The sequence below is a fragment of the Anser cygnoides genome, chromosome 26 (genome assembly GCF_040182565.1).
Source record: "Anser cygnoides isolate HZ-2024a breed goose chromosome 26, Taihu_goose_T2T_genome, whole genome shotgun sequence".
In the NCBI taxonomy this organism is placed as follows: Eukaryota; Metazoa; Chordata; class Aves; order Anseriformes; family Anatidae; genus Anser; species Anser cygnoides.
In genome coordinates, this window is record NC_089898.1 from 1,512,996 (window position 1) to 1,530,389 (window position 17,394).

At 44.4% G+C, this 17,394-nt stretch overlaps 1 protein-coding gene across 11 annotated transcripts in view; it reads right to left on the reverse strand.

Moving 5' to 3' along the window:
• The window catches only part of UNC5D (unc-5 netrin receptor D), a 220,653-nt gene that overhangs the window by 134,620 nt on the left and 68,639 nt on the right, over positions 1 to 17,394 (reverse strand). For 2 of the 11 annotated variants that reach the window (XM_048047283.2, XM_048047282.2), the window contains exon 1: positions 6,212 to 6,508. The exons of 7 other annotated variants lie outside the window; for them this stretch is intronic. In XM_048047283.2, the coding sequence (XP_047903240.1) occupies positions 6,212 to 6,296 (85 nt within the window). In that variant the 5' untranslated portion in view covers positions 6,297 to 6,508. Of the gene's footprint in view, positions 1 to 6,211; positions 6,509 to 17,394 lie in introns of those variants that run through there. 2 more of the 11 variants (XM_048047281.2, XM_048047280.2) reach the window with 1 other exon arrangement.

Genomic DNA, 17,394 nt, shown 5'->3' on the forward strand with positions numbered 1-17,394 from the left:
GTGTTAAATACACGCACCGCCTAGCGTCTTCCAGTGCGTCCACTGCATTCATTATTGATCTGCAGAACGTGGCTTTGACAGGCAAAGTGCTGCTAACTGCTACCCAGCATTACTATTTTACTCTAAGCAAACAGTCCGTGTTCTCTACAGCCAAAGTAGGAGAAAAAGTTCCAACTCAGTAAATACCTTGCAATACATCAGCAGCAGCAAATACCTCCTGAATTGGAAGTTCAAATTAATATTTCAAAGGGTAATGGCTTACCACAGATCTTTAGCGGTTTTAAATCTGGCCTAGAACACGGCTAACCTGAAGCATTTGTCACCATAAAAGTCACAGACACATCTGTTGAACTGCAAATCAGATCTGGTTTTATATGACAGGTGAATTCAATTAATAGAGCAAATTTGTTTTTCTGTAATGCAATTTATTATTAGGAATGGTGTAAGCATAGAAGCAATTTTGTGAGTAACTGTTCACAATTTATAAGAAATCTCCATGTTTGCTCTTTTTATGTTCATTGTCTGCCAGGACTCGAGCAATTTAATTTCACATGCAGAAATGATCACAGAAAAAAAGTTTCAGATCCACAAAAGCATTTCCTACTGAGAAAAAAGCAACATATCCAACGAGAAGACAAGTAATATCACACTTCTTTTAACCATCTACAGATAAACAACCTGCATGGCATTCCAGTTTGACGTACAGGGAGTGAAACACGCACCGAAAGAGATCCAAAATATTTTCTTTCAGCATTCTACAGATAGCACTCGAATCAACCAGGAGTTTTCAGAAAGATGTTAAAGTTGACAACAAAAGTTTGACCTGCCGTTGGGTGCTGCACGTAGCACGAGTCAAGCTGACCGTACCTCTCACAAGGGAAACACAAAGCTGTGTTTTCAGCCCGGTTACGGGCCAGCTCCAGAGCTGGGAACAGATTCCAGGTACATCCACGTGCCAAGCAAACCGCCACGTGCTTTGCAGGGCACAGGACTGGAACGAGGCGGTGCAGGCAGCAGGGCCAGCGGGGCTGCTGCACTCCCGACTGGATGCTGCCTCTGCCATGCTGCCTCTACTCTGCCTGGCACGCCTGTTCCCTCCACATTTCATTTCTGTAAACATCAGGCTCCAGAAGACGCATCGGGCTTCAGAACTGAGCCACCTCGAGGACATTTTCCCCCTCGGACGGTGACCTCGGTCAGCTAGGAGCAAAGCGGTCAGTGAGCGCTGGGCTGCCCCATTTCCCACCGCCTCTCTCTCGCAGCTCTCCAGTCCTGGGCTGCTTCTCCTTTCACTTGTGAGCAATAGGTTTGGGGTTTCTGTCAACTCTCCAGGCCATTGTTATCCACAAGCTAATGTCATTGACTGCTTGTGTTTTTCTCTTTCCGATACACGTTAAGCAGGGGTTTCCAATGAGATGGTCACAGTATGAGATATGCTTTTCAAGAACATGGCAATGATTTTCTTTTCCTTCTTTCTTAAATGAAGTCAAATATACAAAGACTGGGATAACCACGAACCGAAATTACCCTTATGATGTGTGCATGAAATTCCACGTACGTATTCTTGTCTGAGGAACCAGGTTAATTTCTCGTTGTCCTACCTCAATACAGACACAGCAGCACACAAAAAATACCCTGTATAAGCAAATTGATTTGATACCTTATGTTCATCCTCTTCAATAATCCAAAAGCAAGCTAATTGCTGAATCAATTCAAAGCATGCTAAGCTTCCTAAAGGAAATACTTTAACCTAAGTGAAACTAGGTGAACTCATTGCAGCAGGGTTTCACTGAGCTCTGTAACCTGTTAAAAATAATTAATAATAAAAAAGAAACAGGAAAAAAAAGACAAAAAAAAGTTAAGTGGACCAGAGTGACCAAGAGCCTGCAATGGCCATTTCTTTATTATCTGCATTTTTGGATGATGTTTAAGAAAGGCCACCAAAAGGAGAGTGCAGGGGGTGGAGGTAAATGACAAAGATATTAACCAAAACTATGAAGGTAAATTACAAAGTTGGGATTACCAAGCCTTGTACATAGCGTCACCAACTTGCAACACCTACTTGCAAGATGAAAGATCTAAAATGTGGTTTATTGAGTTCTAGTAAAACATGATGAAGTACAAAAAAATGCATATTTACAATTATTTGTGCTATAAGGTAAGGCAATGTGATGCAACATGGTAATTAAGGTTCTTTAAAAGTAGAGTGGAAAATGAAACCTTTTTCTATTTCATACAAATGAAGCTGACCATCTGCTTCACTGCAACAGCAGCAGCTTCTAAAAACAACAGAAACAGCAGCCTCTGGTGTTAAAATTCTGCTTTTTCCCAGACTCCACCTTTCACCAGAAAGCAGCACTGAAAATAGAGAAAATATACATCAAGTGGCCCTGAGGGATCCTTCGCACCATAAGTAATTTTCCATCTTAGCTTATATCATACTGCCGGTGTTTGCATTCTGTAATTCACTGTGCAATGATCGTCAGATTAGCATCTATTCTGCCCTGCTAAAATTCACCTCGATACAAAGTCCTCTTACTCTATGAAGATGGACATTCTCTTTCATAGCATGGAAAGCTCATTTCACCCTTGTAGAGCTCAAGCTTTATTTTCTACATCTGAAGAGATAGGAACTGCACATCTCTTGAGCACATATATGAAGAAGCCAAATTCATACAAGGATAAACCAGGAATAACCACCACTGCAATACACTGCCTTAGAGGGAAGAATTATTCCATTTTTCCAAAAATGAAATATTTCACAGAGATGCATGCATTAGAAAGGAAGTGCACAATGGAGACTGTGTGCAGTTCACTTCCAAGACAGGATCATACGTGTAACTCTTCAGTTTTGTGTGTAATATAAGGCAAACTAAGTGCCATTCTGATCGGTAGCATGCCAGAAATTCATTGTATCCTCTCTGTGCAAAGCAGTAATATACTCAAGTACTCTCAGAGTGCAAATTAAAACAATCCTCATAAGGATCAGTGTCCTGTAACAGACAAAATCAGAGCATATTCGTGTCCAAAGTCAGTCCCATACTCAATAGAAATATTTGCACTACCCCACTCTATCTCACAAACTACGTTACAACAGACTATGAGTACATCAAGAGATGCAGAAAAAAATCAGGACTAAATAGAAGCCATAACAAGACAATGACTTAAAAAAACCACAGATGCAAGCATAGATGCTTTATCAGCTCCAAAATATGACAACTTCTGCATTTTATACCCAGTTTTGAAATACTGTTTTTCTGAGCCCCCACATTTCCTATGGCTTTATATAAGCATATTACCTTCTTTAAAACCTTAGTTTCTCTACCTACAAAAACTAAAACCACCACAAACAAACCAAGCTTGTAGCATCATGAAGATCTGAGAGAAACAATAAACTATTGAGTAAAACCAAACCCATACATAGAAGAAGTTTATTTTCTGAGCAGTTACAAAGTTAATATCAAATTATCAGATTAACGTGCGTGAGACCTTACACACCATACGCTGAGTGGAAGGATGGTTCAAAGGAGGGCATGCAGTTTTTTTATTTTAATGAATGTTTTGTCCTAACAAAGAAAAAATACATTTTCTGAACTGTGATTTGAACAAAGTCATACAAGAGATATAGAACTCTTGTCTTTCCTTTATTTTTTTGCACCCCTGTATCACTTGTTAATATGCCAAATCTACGGCTAGCTGAGATACTGATGACATGAATACTTTAAGATCAAATAAATCAGTTTGCTGACACAGTGCATATTCAATTGGGGTTGGCATGTGAGAAATATTTCAGACAGTAAACTGTTGAATGCACTTACAAATAATCAAACAGCTTTACTCTCAGCAGGGTATCAGGAACAGAGAAAGAGAACTTGAGTCAATCTAATAAAACAACAGAAATAACACACTTCCTTTGAAATGTGGAAATCAGGACACCTGAAAAACCTCCCTACTCTGCTAACGCAGAGTAAACTCTGAAGCAGAGCTGGCTGCAGCGGATCAACAACATTCCTCAAATAAAGCATCAGTGAGGGCTCTTACACAGCTCTAAGCTGGTGACGATGAAGTACTTTGCAAATATGGGTAGCATCTAGATACACAAATGAAATTCCAGCCCATTCATAATGAAACCAACGGAGGCTCATCTAATTTGCACAAGGATGTTATTAAATGCAAGACAAAAGGTACAATCAGGACACAAATACCTTGCCTATCAGTCCTGTCTTCACCACTAGATTTATTTCAGTATCAATAGAATTGGCTGTTTTTATCTTTCTAAAACAAGTGTTATTTCTCCAAGAGCCTTGCTGTCCAGAAACTGGTTTGTCCTCCTGGTTCCTAGATCCAGAATAATGCTTTACATACGCCGCCCTCTAGACTGCATATTATGAGTGCTTTTTATGTTTTTTTTTTTTGTTTTTTTTTTTTTAAAGGGCAAATCAAAAATCCAAAAATTTCAAACTAAAAGGAGACATTTGCTTCAACAGCTTGTTGTCCACAGCCTTACCTGTATTCCATTAGGTGGCTTAGCGGAGCATTTTATCATAATAAAATCAGCAGAAAGATGCAGTGGCTACCAAGCAGTACAGTAAATGCACAGATGCTACTGGAATAGAAACAGGAAAATCCCTAAACGATGCTTATTTACAACAAAATGTACTCAGATCTAGGAACACCACATAACATGTAGCTTTAGGCTTTAATATCAAGATGCAGAGGAATACTAACACTCATGCTTCAGAGACATCTTTATGCGGTTACGTGCAACCCAAAATTAGTTTAAACACATCAATGAGATTAAAAAATTAGTGACTTTCTTCTCATTTCCAAATTACCACAGTGCCTGTGCACTGTTTACTGTAAAATAAAAGCCCAAAGCTGCGTATGTATATTCATTCCAACAGACTCAAAATGCAGTGTGAAGGTTATCTGCAATCATTTCATTTTTCTTTAAACCCCATTCAACACAGAATCCTGGAATACAATTTGCTTCAGAGGCAGCTTTTAGACAAGTTCATAAACCAAAAGCTTACAGCTCAGTGGGTTGGTAACCGAGGTTAACTGCTTCAGCCAAAGCCACAAATAAACACCACGCAACGTCGCAACTGAGAGCCTACAGCCACCAAGCTGATCCGAAAAATACTGTTCTTCCTCATGACAGTGCCCCAAACCAACTCTGCCTCAGACTAGAACTCGAAATGCCCTGCACAGCAGGCTTCAGTTAGATGGCTGAAACTTACTCCTTACCAGCAACACGAGAGGCGTGACTCGCAGTGGGACATTTGGGGAGCTTCTAGGGCCTGATCCTGCCTGCACCTGACACAGCGCAAGACCTGCCGCAGGGTTGTGCCGGATGGGTGAGACAAAAAGCAGCAAGCGCCTCGCTGCACTGATTTACACACACACACATTCCTTTGCCATCAGGGATGTTTCTTAATGGGAGTATTTAAAAAATTAAGAAACGAGAGACTTCATCCTACTCTCACGATTTCGGTCGCTGTTCTGCAGAGCAAGACTTTCAGTTCCAGGGGCCCACCGGCAGGCCACCACCTTCTGCCCCCTGCACCTGTCGGAGGGCTGGAGCTGGGGGCACAGCGGACGAGGGGCCAGCAAGGACCCCAGGCCCGCAACAAGGCGCCACGAGCAGCGAGGTGCCGGCCGGGGGCAACCTGGGGTGACTGAGGCCAGCAAAGGGCGCGCACAAGGCAACGGCAGCGCGGCCACGACAGGGATGCGAGGAGAGACGCCCACAGAGGGGCTAGCGATGAGGATGGAGAGAGGGATCTTTGGGGATCTACCGAGTCTGTTGGGAGATCGCTCCGTCCCGGGGAAAGCAGCTGATGGCGGTGGATGTGCCAGAGGGGTCTCTGGCCGGGAAGGGTGCCCGGGTGGCCCCCAGGTAGCGCAGCGCACCTCGCCCCCATGGAGTGGCGATGGGCGCTGGGTGCCCGACAGCCTCTGCCTCCTTTCCCCAAAACACTATTTCAGCGGCTCACCGGGCTGAAGTCACACACACAGGGGAGAGCCCCAAGCCCTCCGACACCCACCTGGCGTCCAGGTACCACCACACGCCCCCAGCCTCGGGCGCTGGCGGTGGCCAGGGCGCCCCTCGGAGCAACCAGGGGGACCCCCCCCCGTCCTCCCCCGGTCCCAAAGTTGCCGGCAGCGCCCCGAGGACGAGCCGGGAGCTGGGGGGGGGGGCCCCGCTTACCTCGCAGCGCGGCCGCCCAGCTGCACAGCCCCAGCACCAGCGCCAGCCGCTCCGGGCAGCGCCTCCCCGCAGCCCCGCCGCCCATGCCGCGGGTCTGCGAAGGGCAAGGGGAGGCGAAGCCCCGCTCGGTCCCGCGGAGCCGGCTCAATTCACTCCCCCGGATTTATTTTTTATTTTATTTTTTATTATTTTGCCTGCACCCCCTCCGCTCGGAGCGGGGCCGGGGCAGTGGCGGCGCAGCGCTGCCTCCCCGACCGCCCCGCTCGGCTCCGCGCTGCCGCTGCCGCTCCGCCCGCCCAGCGCCGGCCGCATCCCTAATGAGCCGCCCCTCCCCCACAGCCAATTAGCCGCGCGGGGCGGGCACTGACGGGGGGCAGCACCTGGCACCCCCCCCGGCACCCCCTCACCACCCAGCACCCCCTCACCACCCCGCAGCACCCCCCTCCCAGCACCCCCTCACACACCGCTCCCCCCGCCCCAGCCCCCCCGGCTGCACCAGGGGGGACCCGGGTTATTTTTTGGGAGGTAGGGGGGGGGTGCAGCCTCGCCTCCCATCCCCTCAGGGTTTGGGCACTTAACCCCCCCCCCAAAAAAAGAAAAGAACAGTGCTTCATCTCTTAACGATCCCATGAGGAACTACTCCAGCAGCCACCCCCCAACCCCAAAGCAAACATGTGGTGCCATCTTTATTAATATTGCATGGGGCTGTGATCAAAAATTCTGTTTCTTGGCAGGAGTGTCACTGTTTCCCTCTCCCTCCCCCCCCCCTCCCCCACCTCCCAACCCTTTTATCCCAAGCTTGCCATGGAGCCACGGCCCCTGCAAGCGACTCCTGTAAGGCCAAAAACCATTGGGGTGGCCAAGTGCTACCGCTCCTGCCCTGGTCATGGCCTCCCAGCTCCTCACACTCCACCCTGACCCCCTCCAGAGCCTGGCACAGGGACAATCCCCCCTCAGGGACAATCCCCGAGTCCCCCACGGGCACTACCCAAGCACTCGCCCTGGGGTCCCCCATGGTAAAAAACACATGGGGCACACTCATGACCCCAAAAGCAATCTTTAGGGAAGGCCAGCAGGGCTTGCTGCTAGCCAACGTACTACAGAACTGCACCAGCACACAACAAAGAACATACAACCCACCCCAAATCTGAAATACCGTACTCGTTCCTCACACCCCATGCCCTTGGCAGCTGCTACCAACCCAACGTTCGGAAGCCCCTGGCTGGTAAGTTCTAGAAAAGTGTGACGGGATTAGTTACACGGACATAAGAACAAGGCTTGACAATCGGTCCTGCAGGCTAGCTGTGTACTGTTTTCAGCTGGAAACAAATAATTAAGGAAAAAGGAATTTGTAAACAGAATTTTAAGAGGAAAAAAAATCAATATCTGAGAACATCACATCAGAAGATCTCTTATTCCCTTTCTGTCATGCATTTGCCAGGCTTCGGCTCACAATGGAGAGCAGAGTGGCAACGGCTGAGAGCAAATATATGAAAAATACATTTTCTTCAACAGCCCTTTAGGTCACCTCTACAGCCAATGAGTTCCAACAACAACCACCACCAGACCCCAAAACCACACGGCAACAGGGCTGGGAAGGCACCCGGGGAGGTTTTCACATGAGAGCACCCACCGTGCCCCCTTGTCAGCATCACGGCCCCGTTTGCCAGCACAAACACAGCCCCTCATGCTCACGCTCAGCGAGCCATCTATTTTTGCCTATGCCACTGAGTCAGTGTTTGGTGCTTTAGATAAAAATATCAAGCTCTCCGTTTATCAAGTAATCTGAAGGGAAGAAGAGAGCACAAGGAGAAGAGGGCAACAGCTGGTGGCTTCAGTCGGGGCGCCTGGAAATACAAAAAGCAAAATGTTCGACAGCCAGAGTCTCCGGGTGGGGCGGAGTGCAGCAAGTTCTGAGCTGGGGAAATGCAGCTACAGGTGAAATCCTACCTTCTTTAGGCACTGATACACACCCCGATAGTGCAGCACCTTACAGAAACAAGGCTTAAATGTGCTACGACAGCCCAACGCGCCACTATTTCTAATGGAGGCCATCCACGCAGTGCTTTTAACAGGGGAGTCACAGGGAAAGCTGTGATCTACCTTCTGATACCAAGGTGTGAGCAAGAATGAAAGATAAGCCAGGAATCCACCACAGAGGATTAATGGCACTACTGGAAGAAAATGGAGAAAAACTAACGGAGAAGCTGAAAATGCTGGAAGGAAGAAGTTTGTTCATCCTTCGCATTTCAAGGGTTAAGCTTTATAGCAAGCAGTGTTTGTTTTCTGACAGAGTCCATATTTCATAACTGGGTTTTGAGATTTCCTAGAATCTGAAAATCTGAAGTTTGATGCAGCTGCTGACAAAGAAACTAAGCAGAAAGCAAAAAGGAGAAACACAGCGAGCCACAGCAACTCTCCTGAATGCGGCGATCAGAGCAGTCACGCACCCAGCCAGTACAAAAGCGCCTGCGGGAAGGCTGGGCAGAGCCCTAACGGGGAGTCTTGGCTCAAGCCTTCAGCTCTGCCATCACCCTGCTCTTCTGAGCATGATTTTTCCCCATCTTAGGTTCCATCTCAGGTTGTGCCATTGAGATAGCTGCCAAAGATTTACTTATTAAACAGCACTTTACAACTACAAAGTAATTTTTTCTAGCTAGAATATGTAAACACCCCAATAATTTTCAATAAACCACACAGCTACAGCCTGAAGGAAAAAAATAAAAAAAATCACCTCCTCCACACTGGAAGCTCAGCAAAATGTTCCAGCTGAGTTTGCAAAGGTGCTTTCAGTCCCTCTCTCTTCTCAAGTGCAACACAGAAGCCTGCAGCCAGGTGATTATGTTTTGTTCCTTATTTGATGTACAGCCTTGGAGGAGCCCACAGGTGATTTGCAATAAATCAGAATTCACATCACCTGCACGTCAGATAATAGGCTGGGGGAGGGCATTGCTGACATGCTCTCAGGAACAGGTGAAAACAAAGCCCCTTCATTTTGCAGCTCTTGCAACTAAAAACATACCTGAGCTGACTGGTGAATCTGAAAAACTGTACGCACAATGGATATAATGATAAAAGGAGAATAAATGCACCCAACTCATTGACATATATCACAGAACATTACACACATACCAGTTGACTCTAATGCAAATATTCACATCTGTACAACAGGTAAATAATTCAGGAGCAGACAAGAACATCCAACTGTAGCAAGTAGTAAGTAATGAAATTACGTGAAGCACTCTGAATGGGCTCCGTCGTAACAGCACACAAGTCAATAAAAAACATCCTTGCTCTTATCATACTTCGGACATTTATCCTTCCCCTCCTCTCACTCACAAGAGCACCCTAAACAAAATTGGATCTGAAAAACAGTCAAGATAAGAGCATGAAAAGAATGCTCTACTTTGCCTAAGCATCTACTGCTCCTCTCAGAGGCAGGTTGCAGGGCAGATGAACCACTTCCAGTCTGACCAGCAGAGCCATTCTTACGTGCCAGAACACAGAGGTAACAGCTGAGCAGAGCAAGGCATCACAAATACACAGAAACACCTGAAATTCACCCTGATCTTCTTCCTTTGCCCTCAAGTTTATGATCACCTGTACCTGCCTCTGCTGCTCTGCAGAGCTCCCTCCCAGCAACAGAGAGAGGCACATGCTAGCGAGGAGCTCTGGATCTCCAGATAGTCAAAGAACACCAACCCCTGACCGGCCCCCTTTAAAGAACACCCTCTGTTAAGCCAGCCACAAAACCAACAGCAGGGTACTTGCTCTGTCCAGCCATTTCTCTTTCTCTGTAGCCAGGTCTGGCTCAGAAGTTCTTCCTAAGCATGGAACGCCCGTTCTGCAACACCCGTTTCCACTGCACGCATCGCGCAGGCAGATGGCTGGGATATCTCACAGCAGAGACAGCAGCTGCAAGATGAGGGTCCAGCATTTCCACTCTTCACAATACAGAAATTTAAGAACAATCGGATAAAAGTTTTATCATTTTCTTTTCCTCTTGGTGCAACATCTCTCACTCCCCTGCATAAGGTCAGGGTTTCAAAGTTGCATTTGCCCTTAGCAGTGGGTCTGCACTTTTATGAGTTTGTCAAGTCTTATAAAATAACAGTACAGAATACCCAAAATACAATAAAAGTATTTAAGAGCAAGATGCAAGATTCAGCCACATGGTACTTAGAAACAATCCCTAACAGACGGAGTTGGTACAGCATCCGACATGCTAGTGTAAAAGCATAGTATCTACGCACGGTGGCAATTAACCAGGCAGTCACAGCCTGCGTGCGAGCCTTCTGTGAACAGTTGCATTTTCAGAAGTCACAGCTCCTTCAGCAATATTCTATGGTTTGGGAGTCCATAGGCTAAATGCTCATCATCTACGTATTTTGAGTCCCAGCTTTGTAATGCCTGTACACCACCGCTCCCGCTGGATTTGCAGATCTGCATTGTGCATTAGGACATCTAGTGGCTGAATAATTTACTGTACAAATACATGCCTGAAAACATGATTTTGATTCCCCATCAGGAAGCTCATATCTACTTTTTTAAAGCTAAGACTTATCTGGGAGAATCTCAGGGTTTCTGCATTATTCTGCCCTGTAATATAACCCCAACTCATTGCTTGATAGAGTACTCTGAAGTGCAAGCACAAAGAAAGCGGCAGGCTTACATACCAATTTCTACCTTATCTTTCATCAAGATACCAGAGTAGCATGTTTACCTCTGATCCATAATGTAGTCTCCCTCTTTACAACATACCTAATTCTTAGTTTGAATTTTGAAAGATCTTTTCCTTATTCTGTATTTTTAGCATTTTAAAATGGTAGTGTCACTGTTTTGTTTCCTTATTAATTAAAAATGATACAAACCTTTTTATTCCAGAGAAGAACCTTCAACATCCTCAGTGGTGGGGAAAAAACATCTTAAAAAGCCTGTGATGCTTCTTTAAACAACTGTGCCCCACGTGCTTTAAAGCTAAGTAACCATTTGAGCTGTCATAAGGCATTATTTCTGATGAGTTAAAAAAATCTATATTTTTAATTTGATTAATCTAAGATGAAATACAACTGTTTGCATTTTCCTGTGTTTATGCATTCCAAAAATCGACAAACACCACAGAGCAAAGTTAATCTGATAAAAAAAGTAAAATGCTGAAGTGGTTGGCTTTGCATCAGAATATGAAAGCATGGATTAACATGCCAAGGGGGTGATGAACATTTGAACTTCACTAATCAATTTTAAAATCGTAAGAAATGGGCATTTAGAAAGTGTCATAATCTTAATACTCCAGTTCACTCCTTGATTCTTAATTTGGAGAAATCAGCTGCACTTGAAATTTTACCTACAGCACTTCCTTCAGCTGGGCAAAGAAGAATTCCTACTTCAGCATTAATTACCATTATTTTGTTTCCATACCCTTTTAGATTTCCCCATAGAAATTAACAATCAAATCCCTCCTCCATTCACTTGTCACACACCCAGGCATTTTTGTTGTGACTGCTGCTGGATTACAGGCAGACAGCTATTCAGCATGCTCTAACCTCTGTGGAGAGAGCTCAGACTGCAAATAGAAAGCGTCCATCACTGGTACTCCCCATCCTTTACAGTCACTCACTAAATATCTATTCCAGATTTAGCATCCTGGCTCTGATCCTCCTGTCTGAACTTTTACTTGGATTGGGAGGTGCACGACAAGAAATGGATGATGCAAGGATGAGATGTGCATGGATTAGAATGTGTGCTTTGAGAGCAAACAAAAAAAGCAAAAGCAGCAGGACAGCAGACAAGCAATTCAGTAGCCTGGCTATTTGTAATTTGCGGTTAAGAAAAAAGAAAAGAGGTAATGGATTCCAGCAGTAAGGGACTTAAAAGGGCTTCTTCCAAACATCGCTGCACAGAGCACAGTGCAGTTCAGAGCTGGCAGGGATGCTACTATCTGCGAGCAGGAGTACAGTTCGAGGGCAAGGGACAAGAAACATCGAGCAAGGCTGTTTCTGTTCTGCCTTCACAGAAGAGAAGTGAATGACATGTCTAGCTATTTCAGTCTCAGTCAGAGGTAGCCGGAGTTGTTCTCAAAAGGCTATTACTGAATAAGTTCAGAACCTTCGAATCAAGTGGGAAGTTATTGCCACCTTTTTTCCTCCAAACTTACATGGCACTGAAAAGCTGAATTCACAAAGACCTTCTTGGGGCAATTAGCCAGTGAAGGCTGAGAGACACTCGGTGACTATGTGTGATTGCAGTCCTGTAATGAAATACAGACAGATAGAATCACAGGTCATAAGATGATGGAAATCCATAAAGGAACTTTATAATTGGAAAACGTAGAGGAAAAAAAACCAAGAACACACCAAAAAAAGCAGAAAAGCTCAGAAAATATTTATATGAAACCTGACAAAGGAACATCAGCTAACTAGCACGACGAGATGCTAATGCTCTGCACTAGGGTTAATGAGACGGTCGGAGTTTTACCCTGGCTGTTGCCACATGCTTCCTGTGAAGCTTGAGGTGCTCCAGGAGAGATGCTGAAGCAGGCACCAGTCATTTAAATTGCAAACATGTTTGGCTTGATTGGGGACTCTTCGCCCTGCTTTGATTTACTGAATGCATTGGGCTCATCGTACACGGTTCTTTTCTCCCCATTTTGCTACCCAGTGCACTGAAGCCTCACAGTGAGTCATGAGAAACGAGAGATTATTTCTGACCTAATTAAGTTCAATTTTGACAGGACTAGAAATACGCGGGTGTCATGTTATTAAGTTACCTAATTGTACCTTTGAAATGGTCATATAATAATGACTTTTCAGTAACAAGAGGAAAAGGGGGATTGGGACGTGAACTCTTTGCTCAATTATTTTCATCTTAATCTCCATCACTAAAGCAGAGGGCATCCCCCTACTAGGTACAGCTCTGAATTACTCATAATTACTGACACATCGCGAAACTCAACTGTTTGATGATCTCGGGTGTGAATAAAAGACAAGCAGTTGAGCAGTTCCTCAACTATTAGAACACCATTTCAGCTACAAGGCAGAGGACCAACGCATGCACACTTGGGTGCAAGCTCAACCATTCTCCGAAAAGTGGCAGTTGACACAAATCAATCAAACACCAAACAACTAGCCCAGCTGTTCCCCCCACTTCTTATCATTAAGCAGCAGAGAACAGCAGGACATGGCACGTCCTGCTACGGCACTCACTAGGATCTACTGGGATACGTAGGTCGTGCCAGGAGGATTTTGCTCTGTTCCAGTTTAGTCAGGTGCACTGCGATGGAGAAGCAGGTTGTGTGAATGCAACAGCACGTCCCTAGAAGGGCAGCAGATAATGGCCATCCTCTCACTTCTACAATTGCTCAACTATTTTGAAGAGAGAAACCTCAAGAATCTCAAAGGCATTGATTAAATAAAAAGAACTAAGTATATCAGACAACTGTAATTTAAAGAGCACATCAAAGGATCTGTACAACTCCACCAAGAGACGAACAAGTGTTTTGTGGCAGTGATGAGACAGTGTTGCAACACTGACAAGAGACTTTAAGGAACCGACTACAGCTGAGCAAGTGATGTGATTGTGCAGAGAGATGACAGCTACACAAACATCGCAACCAGTTCCTGAATTAAGAGGAGATTTCTGCGAGCTGTTCTGATATTAGCTTTCCCCATTTTGAAAGAAAGCACTGCCTCTGGTAATAGACACACAGTGCTCAAACACGTTTCAGCTTCAGCGTGTTCTCATATATTCATACTTTTTTTCTTCCATTTGTAAATACACAGCAGAACAAGAAACTAATAAGAGGAAATTACATTCAGTCCCTTAGACTGAAGGTGAGCTTTGGCACTGACCAGCTGGCTGTCACTGTCAGCACTTTTTGGCCCCTCTGCCCCAGCTTCTCCTTGCCAGTTTCACCACAGGGCAAGGGCTGTGCCAGTAAAGGTACCGGACAGCCACATTGTGCAGTAGATGGTGAAACAGATCTGAATTAAATATACCACTTAGAAAGTGCTTTCTTCAAGTTGGATTAATTTCTTGATGTGATTCCCCCACGCCATACAAATGCACAATGCAGGGAGTGGTACGTGGGTAAGAACAAGAGGTCTTGGCTGCAAAACCCTACTTAATGATGCTGCCTCCGAACATAAGTGCAGCCTTAAAGCCTGCCACCCACAGTCCTCCTCAAACCACCTGCAAAACTCTGACCTCGCTGGCCGGTCTGACTTCATCTCTCTTCCATAAAGCAGGTTTTTATCTCTACATCAACCATGTGGAACTGATAGGAAAAACAAAAAGCCCACAACGACTTCACTGCAGTGCCTCGCAGACAAGTAACACACCAATGCCATCTATTGCAACGAACGGTAAGCTATTTCCTACAAGGAAACATGCAGTTAAAAAAAAATCAAAATTTATACAACTGTGGCTAAACTTTCCAGTATGTGAAGCCCAAAAAATGCTTCCTTGAGGCTGCAGACCCCTACACAGGGATTTCAAACTAATCAGTAACTTCATTCTTCAGTTATCTTTTTATGACCCCCTTACGAAACAGTCCACGAACTCAGAAGTACCGTCCAGCAGCGCTCAGCCTGCGCGTTTTGGAAGCGGCAATCGCGGTCCCCTAGCGCTGCAGTTACCAGGTATTCCTACATCAGAAGCACGGCACATCACGGTGGCACTGAAATGCCCGCCAACAAAGCAGATTTTGTGACATAAGCTCTCGCTGTAGAGCTGTAGTTCAACTGCCTTTTCATAAAAGTTCCCACAGAATATAAATGGGTCTTCCTCATTCTGTGGATAGTGCCAAATGTTCTGATGTTTTCATAGAGTTTATATCCGGCAGAGAGAGATTTTTTTTTTTTAAAAAAAACTGTACATTTTCCTAAAAATTCCCCCAGTTACAGATTAGACAGTCCCGCAGAATTTGCTTCTATTAAGTTTTACAGGTTTTTATTCTTATTGCTAGTATCCAACAATGCACCCGCTGCCCTGTCAGGCAGGTACCAGTCACAGCAGCTTTGCAGCATTCTGAGCTCTGTAATTCTGGGCTGATGAGTGTTCAGATTCACCCTGTTTATTTTTCCCAGAGACAGAACTGTTGCAAGGTAGTAATAAACAAAGCAGTTGAAGAAAAATACACGGTTAATATTGTCCATGAGATGGGATGACTGCCCCGTCTCCAAAAATAATTGTTGATGGCATTCAGCCCCCCTTAAGCTGGGCATAAACATCTTTTTCTCCCCACCCTGCAACATACTCAGCATACCATTTGTTGAGAAATCTCTCAGAAATTAAGCTAACATACTCAAGCAGTTTACCAAAAAAAATAAAAGCTCTGTGTATATACAGAAAAAAAAGAAAGCGACATCAATTGGTTTAATGGGCTGTGGTGATAGCGCTCACATTTTCAACTTAACCCAATATTCCTTACCTCTTGTGTACCATGCTATCAATACCGTTAAGAATAACTGCACTCTGATGCTAAAGCTAGCAAACCTGCCACATGACTTCAGTCTAATTTGTCTTGGGTTCACTTTACTAGATCTGGGCAATTTAGCTAAAGTGCTAAAGTGAAGATGAATCCCAGTGTACATCCCCTATCAGCCAGGGGTGTTCAGAGGCTGCTTACTGGGGTGAGCTCTTTCTTTCTATTGTTTTCCGCAGGCATGGACAAGTGGAAAACACTGATCTACACTCGCATTTGATAATAAGCGGCACACGTTTGGCATACATTTTGCAGCATCAGAGAAACAGCCTATAGACAGGAATGGAGAAAAGAGCCTCTGTTCAGCATTTCAATAATCCCTTTACCATCAAGAGAAACATTGCTTCTTTTTCAGATAAATTAACCTATTCCACCTGTCAAGAACAAGCCCCAAAAATGCTTTACTAAGGTTTGACATACACATTACAGTGAAAATTGATAAAAGGAGTTGGCCACACAGAATTAAGTAACCTGTCCTGAAAATGGTACCAAGCTCTAGGTGTTTTTTCACCACCTCCAAGCAGTTCTAGTTGCAAGCAGCAGAGGGAAGCAGCAAGCACTGTAACATTGACTAGCCACTCGACTGTCATGTACTAAAGACTTAATTATGTTCTCAAACAAAATACAATGAACTCTGTCATAAGCAATCACACGAGAGACCACGAAGTCAGTAGCTTAGTGGAAGTGGCCTTCTATGAAAGATGAAGTAGAATTTTCTCTGCCTATAGGGAAAACTTACTGAGCTCTGAAAATAAAAACGTGAAGTGGAATGCAGGGTTTTCAGTTCTTGTTTGTTTGCTCCCTCCCCCCCCACTTCACTTACCAAGGCCTGGGTTCACACGTTAATGTTTTACCAGGAAAAATTATTCAGAACAGTTTTGTCTGATCATCAATGTATCTTAAGAGTTTAATTACATCTGCTTTAGTAAATGAAAATACGTCTCCATAAGTCAACTGTTGGCAGATAAGCATAGAAGGAAATACTTTGCTTACGATATGTTTAAAGTATTTCACACACACTCGATGTTTTATTTGGATGCAACATAACTGCTCAGGAAATAGGCATTGCATAAAGCACACCTTCAGTATTACTTGGACACGTTTCTATCATAGCTCAGGTATTTGTCATTGCAAAATAAAATAAACCCAACAAAAGCCAAACAAACGAACCAGAAGAACTGAACACATTTAATGACACACAATTCCTCTTTCATTTTTATTGCAGGCAGCAGAGCCTACAGAAGTGTTTCTTACAGGTGGATTACAACTCCCAAACAGGTAAAAGAAAAGACAATTATGACACTAAAAATTGTATTTCAGCCTAGATGAAAGAAAACTTTACTCTCCTGGATCCTACATCACTTCTGGAAGAATTCTTCAAGGTCAAGCATTCCCTCAAAATTCACAGATAAACTGTCCAAGGGCATCACTTGTACCTTTTTCTTTTCTAAACTCTCTTATAATCAGTTGAAGGAGGAAGAACACGAGGACATAGCTTGGGCTGCAGGAAACCACTAACATGGATGAAAACCTCAGGACAGGTCAATTCACTCTGAGGAGTTTTATCTCCCCTATCACTTTTGATGCCACGTTATGTATCTAAAGCACAGTGCACCTGGATCAGGCACCATCTAACACTCTGCACAACTCCTACAAAGCCAGGCTCCAACTTTTGCTTGTAGAAACTAGGTGAGATTGTAAT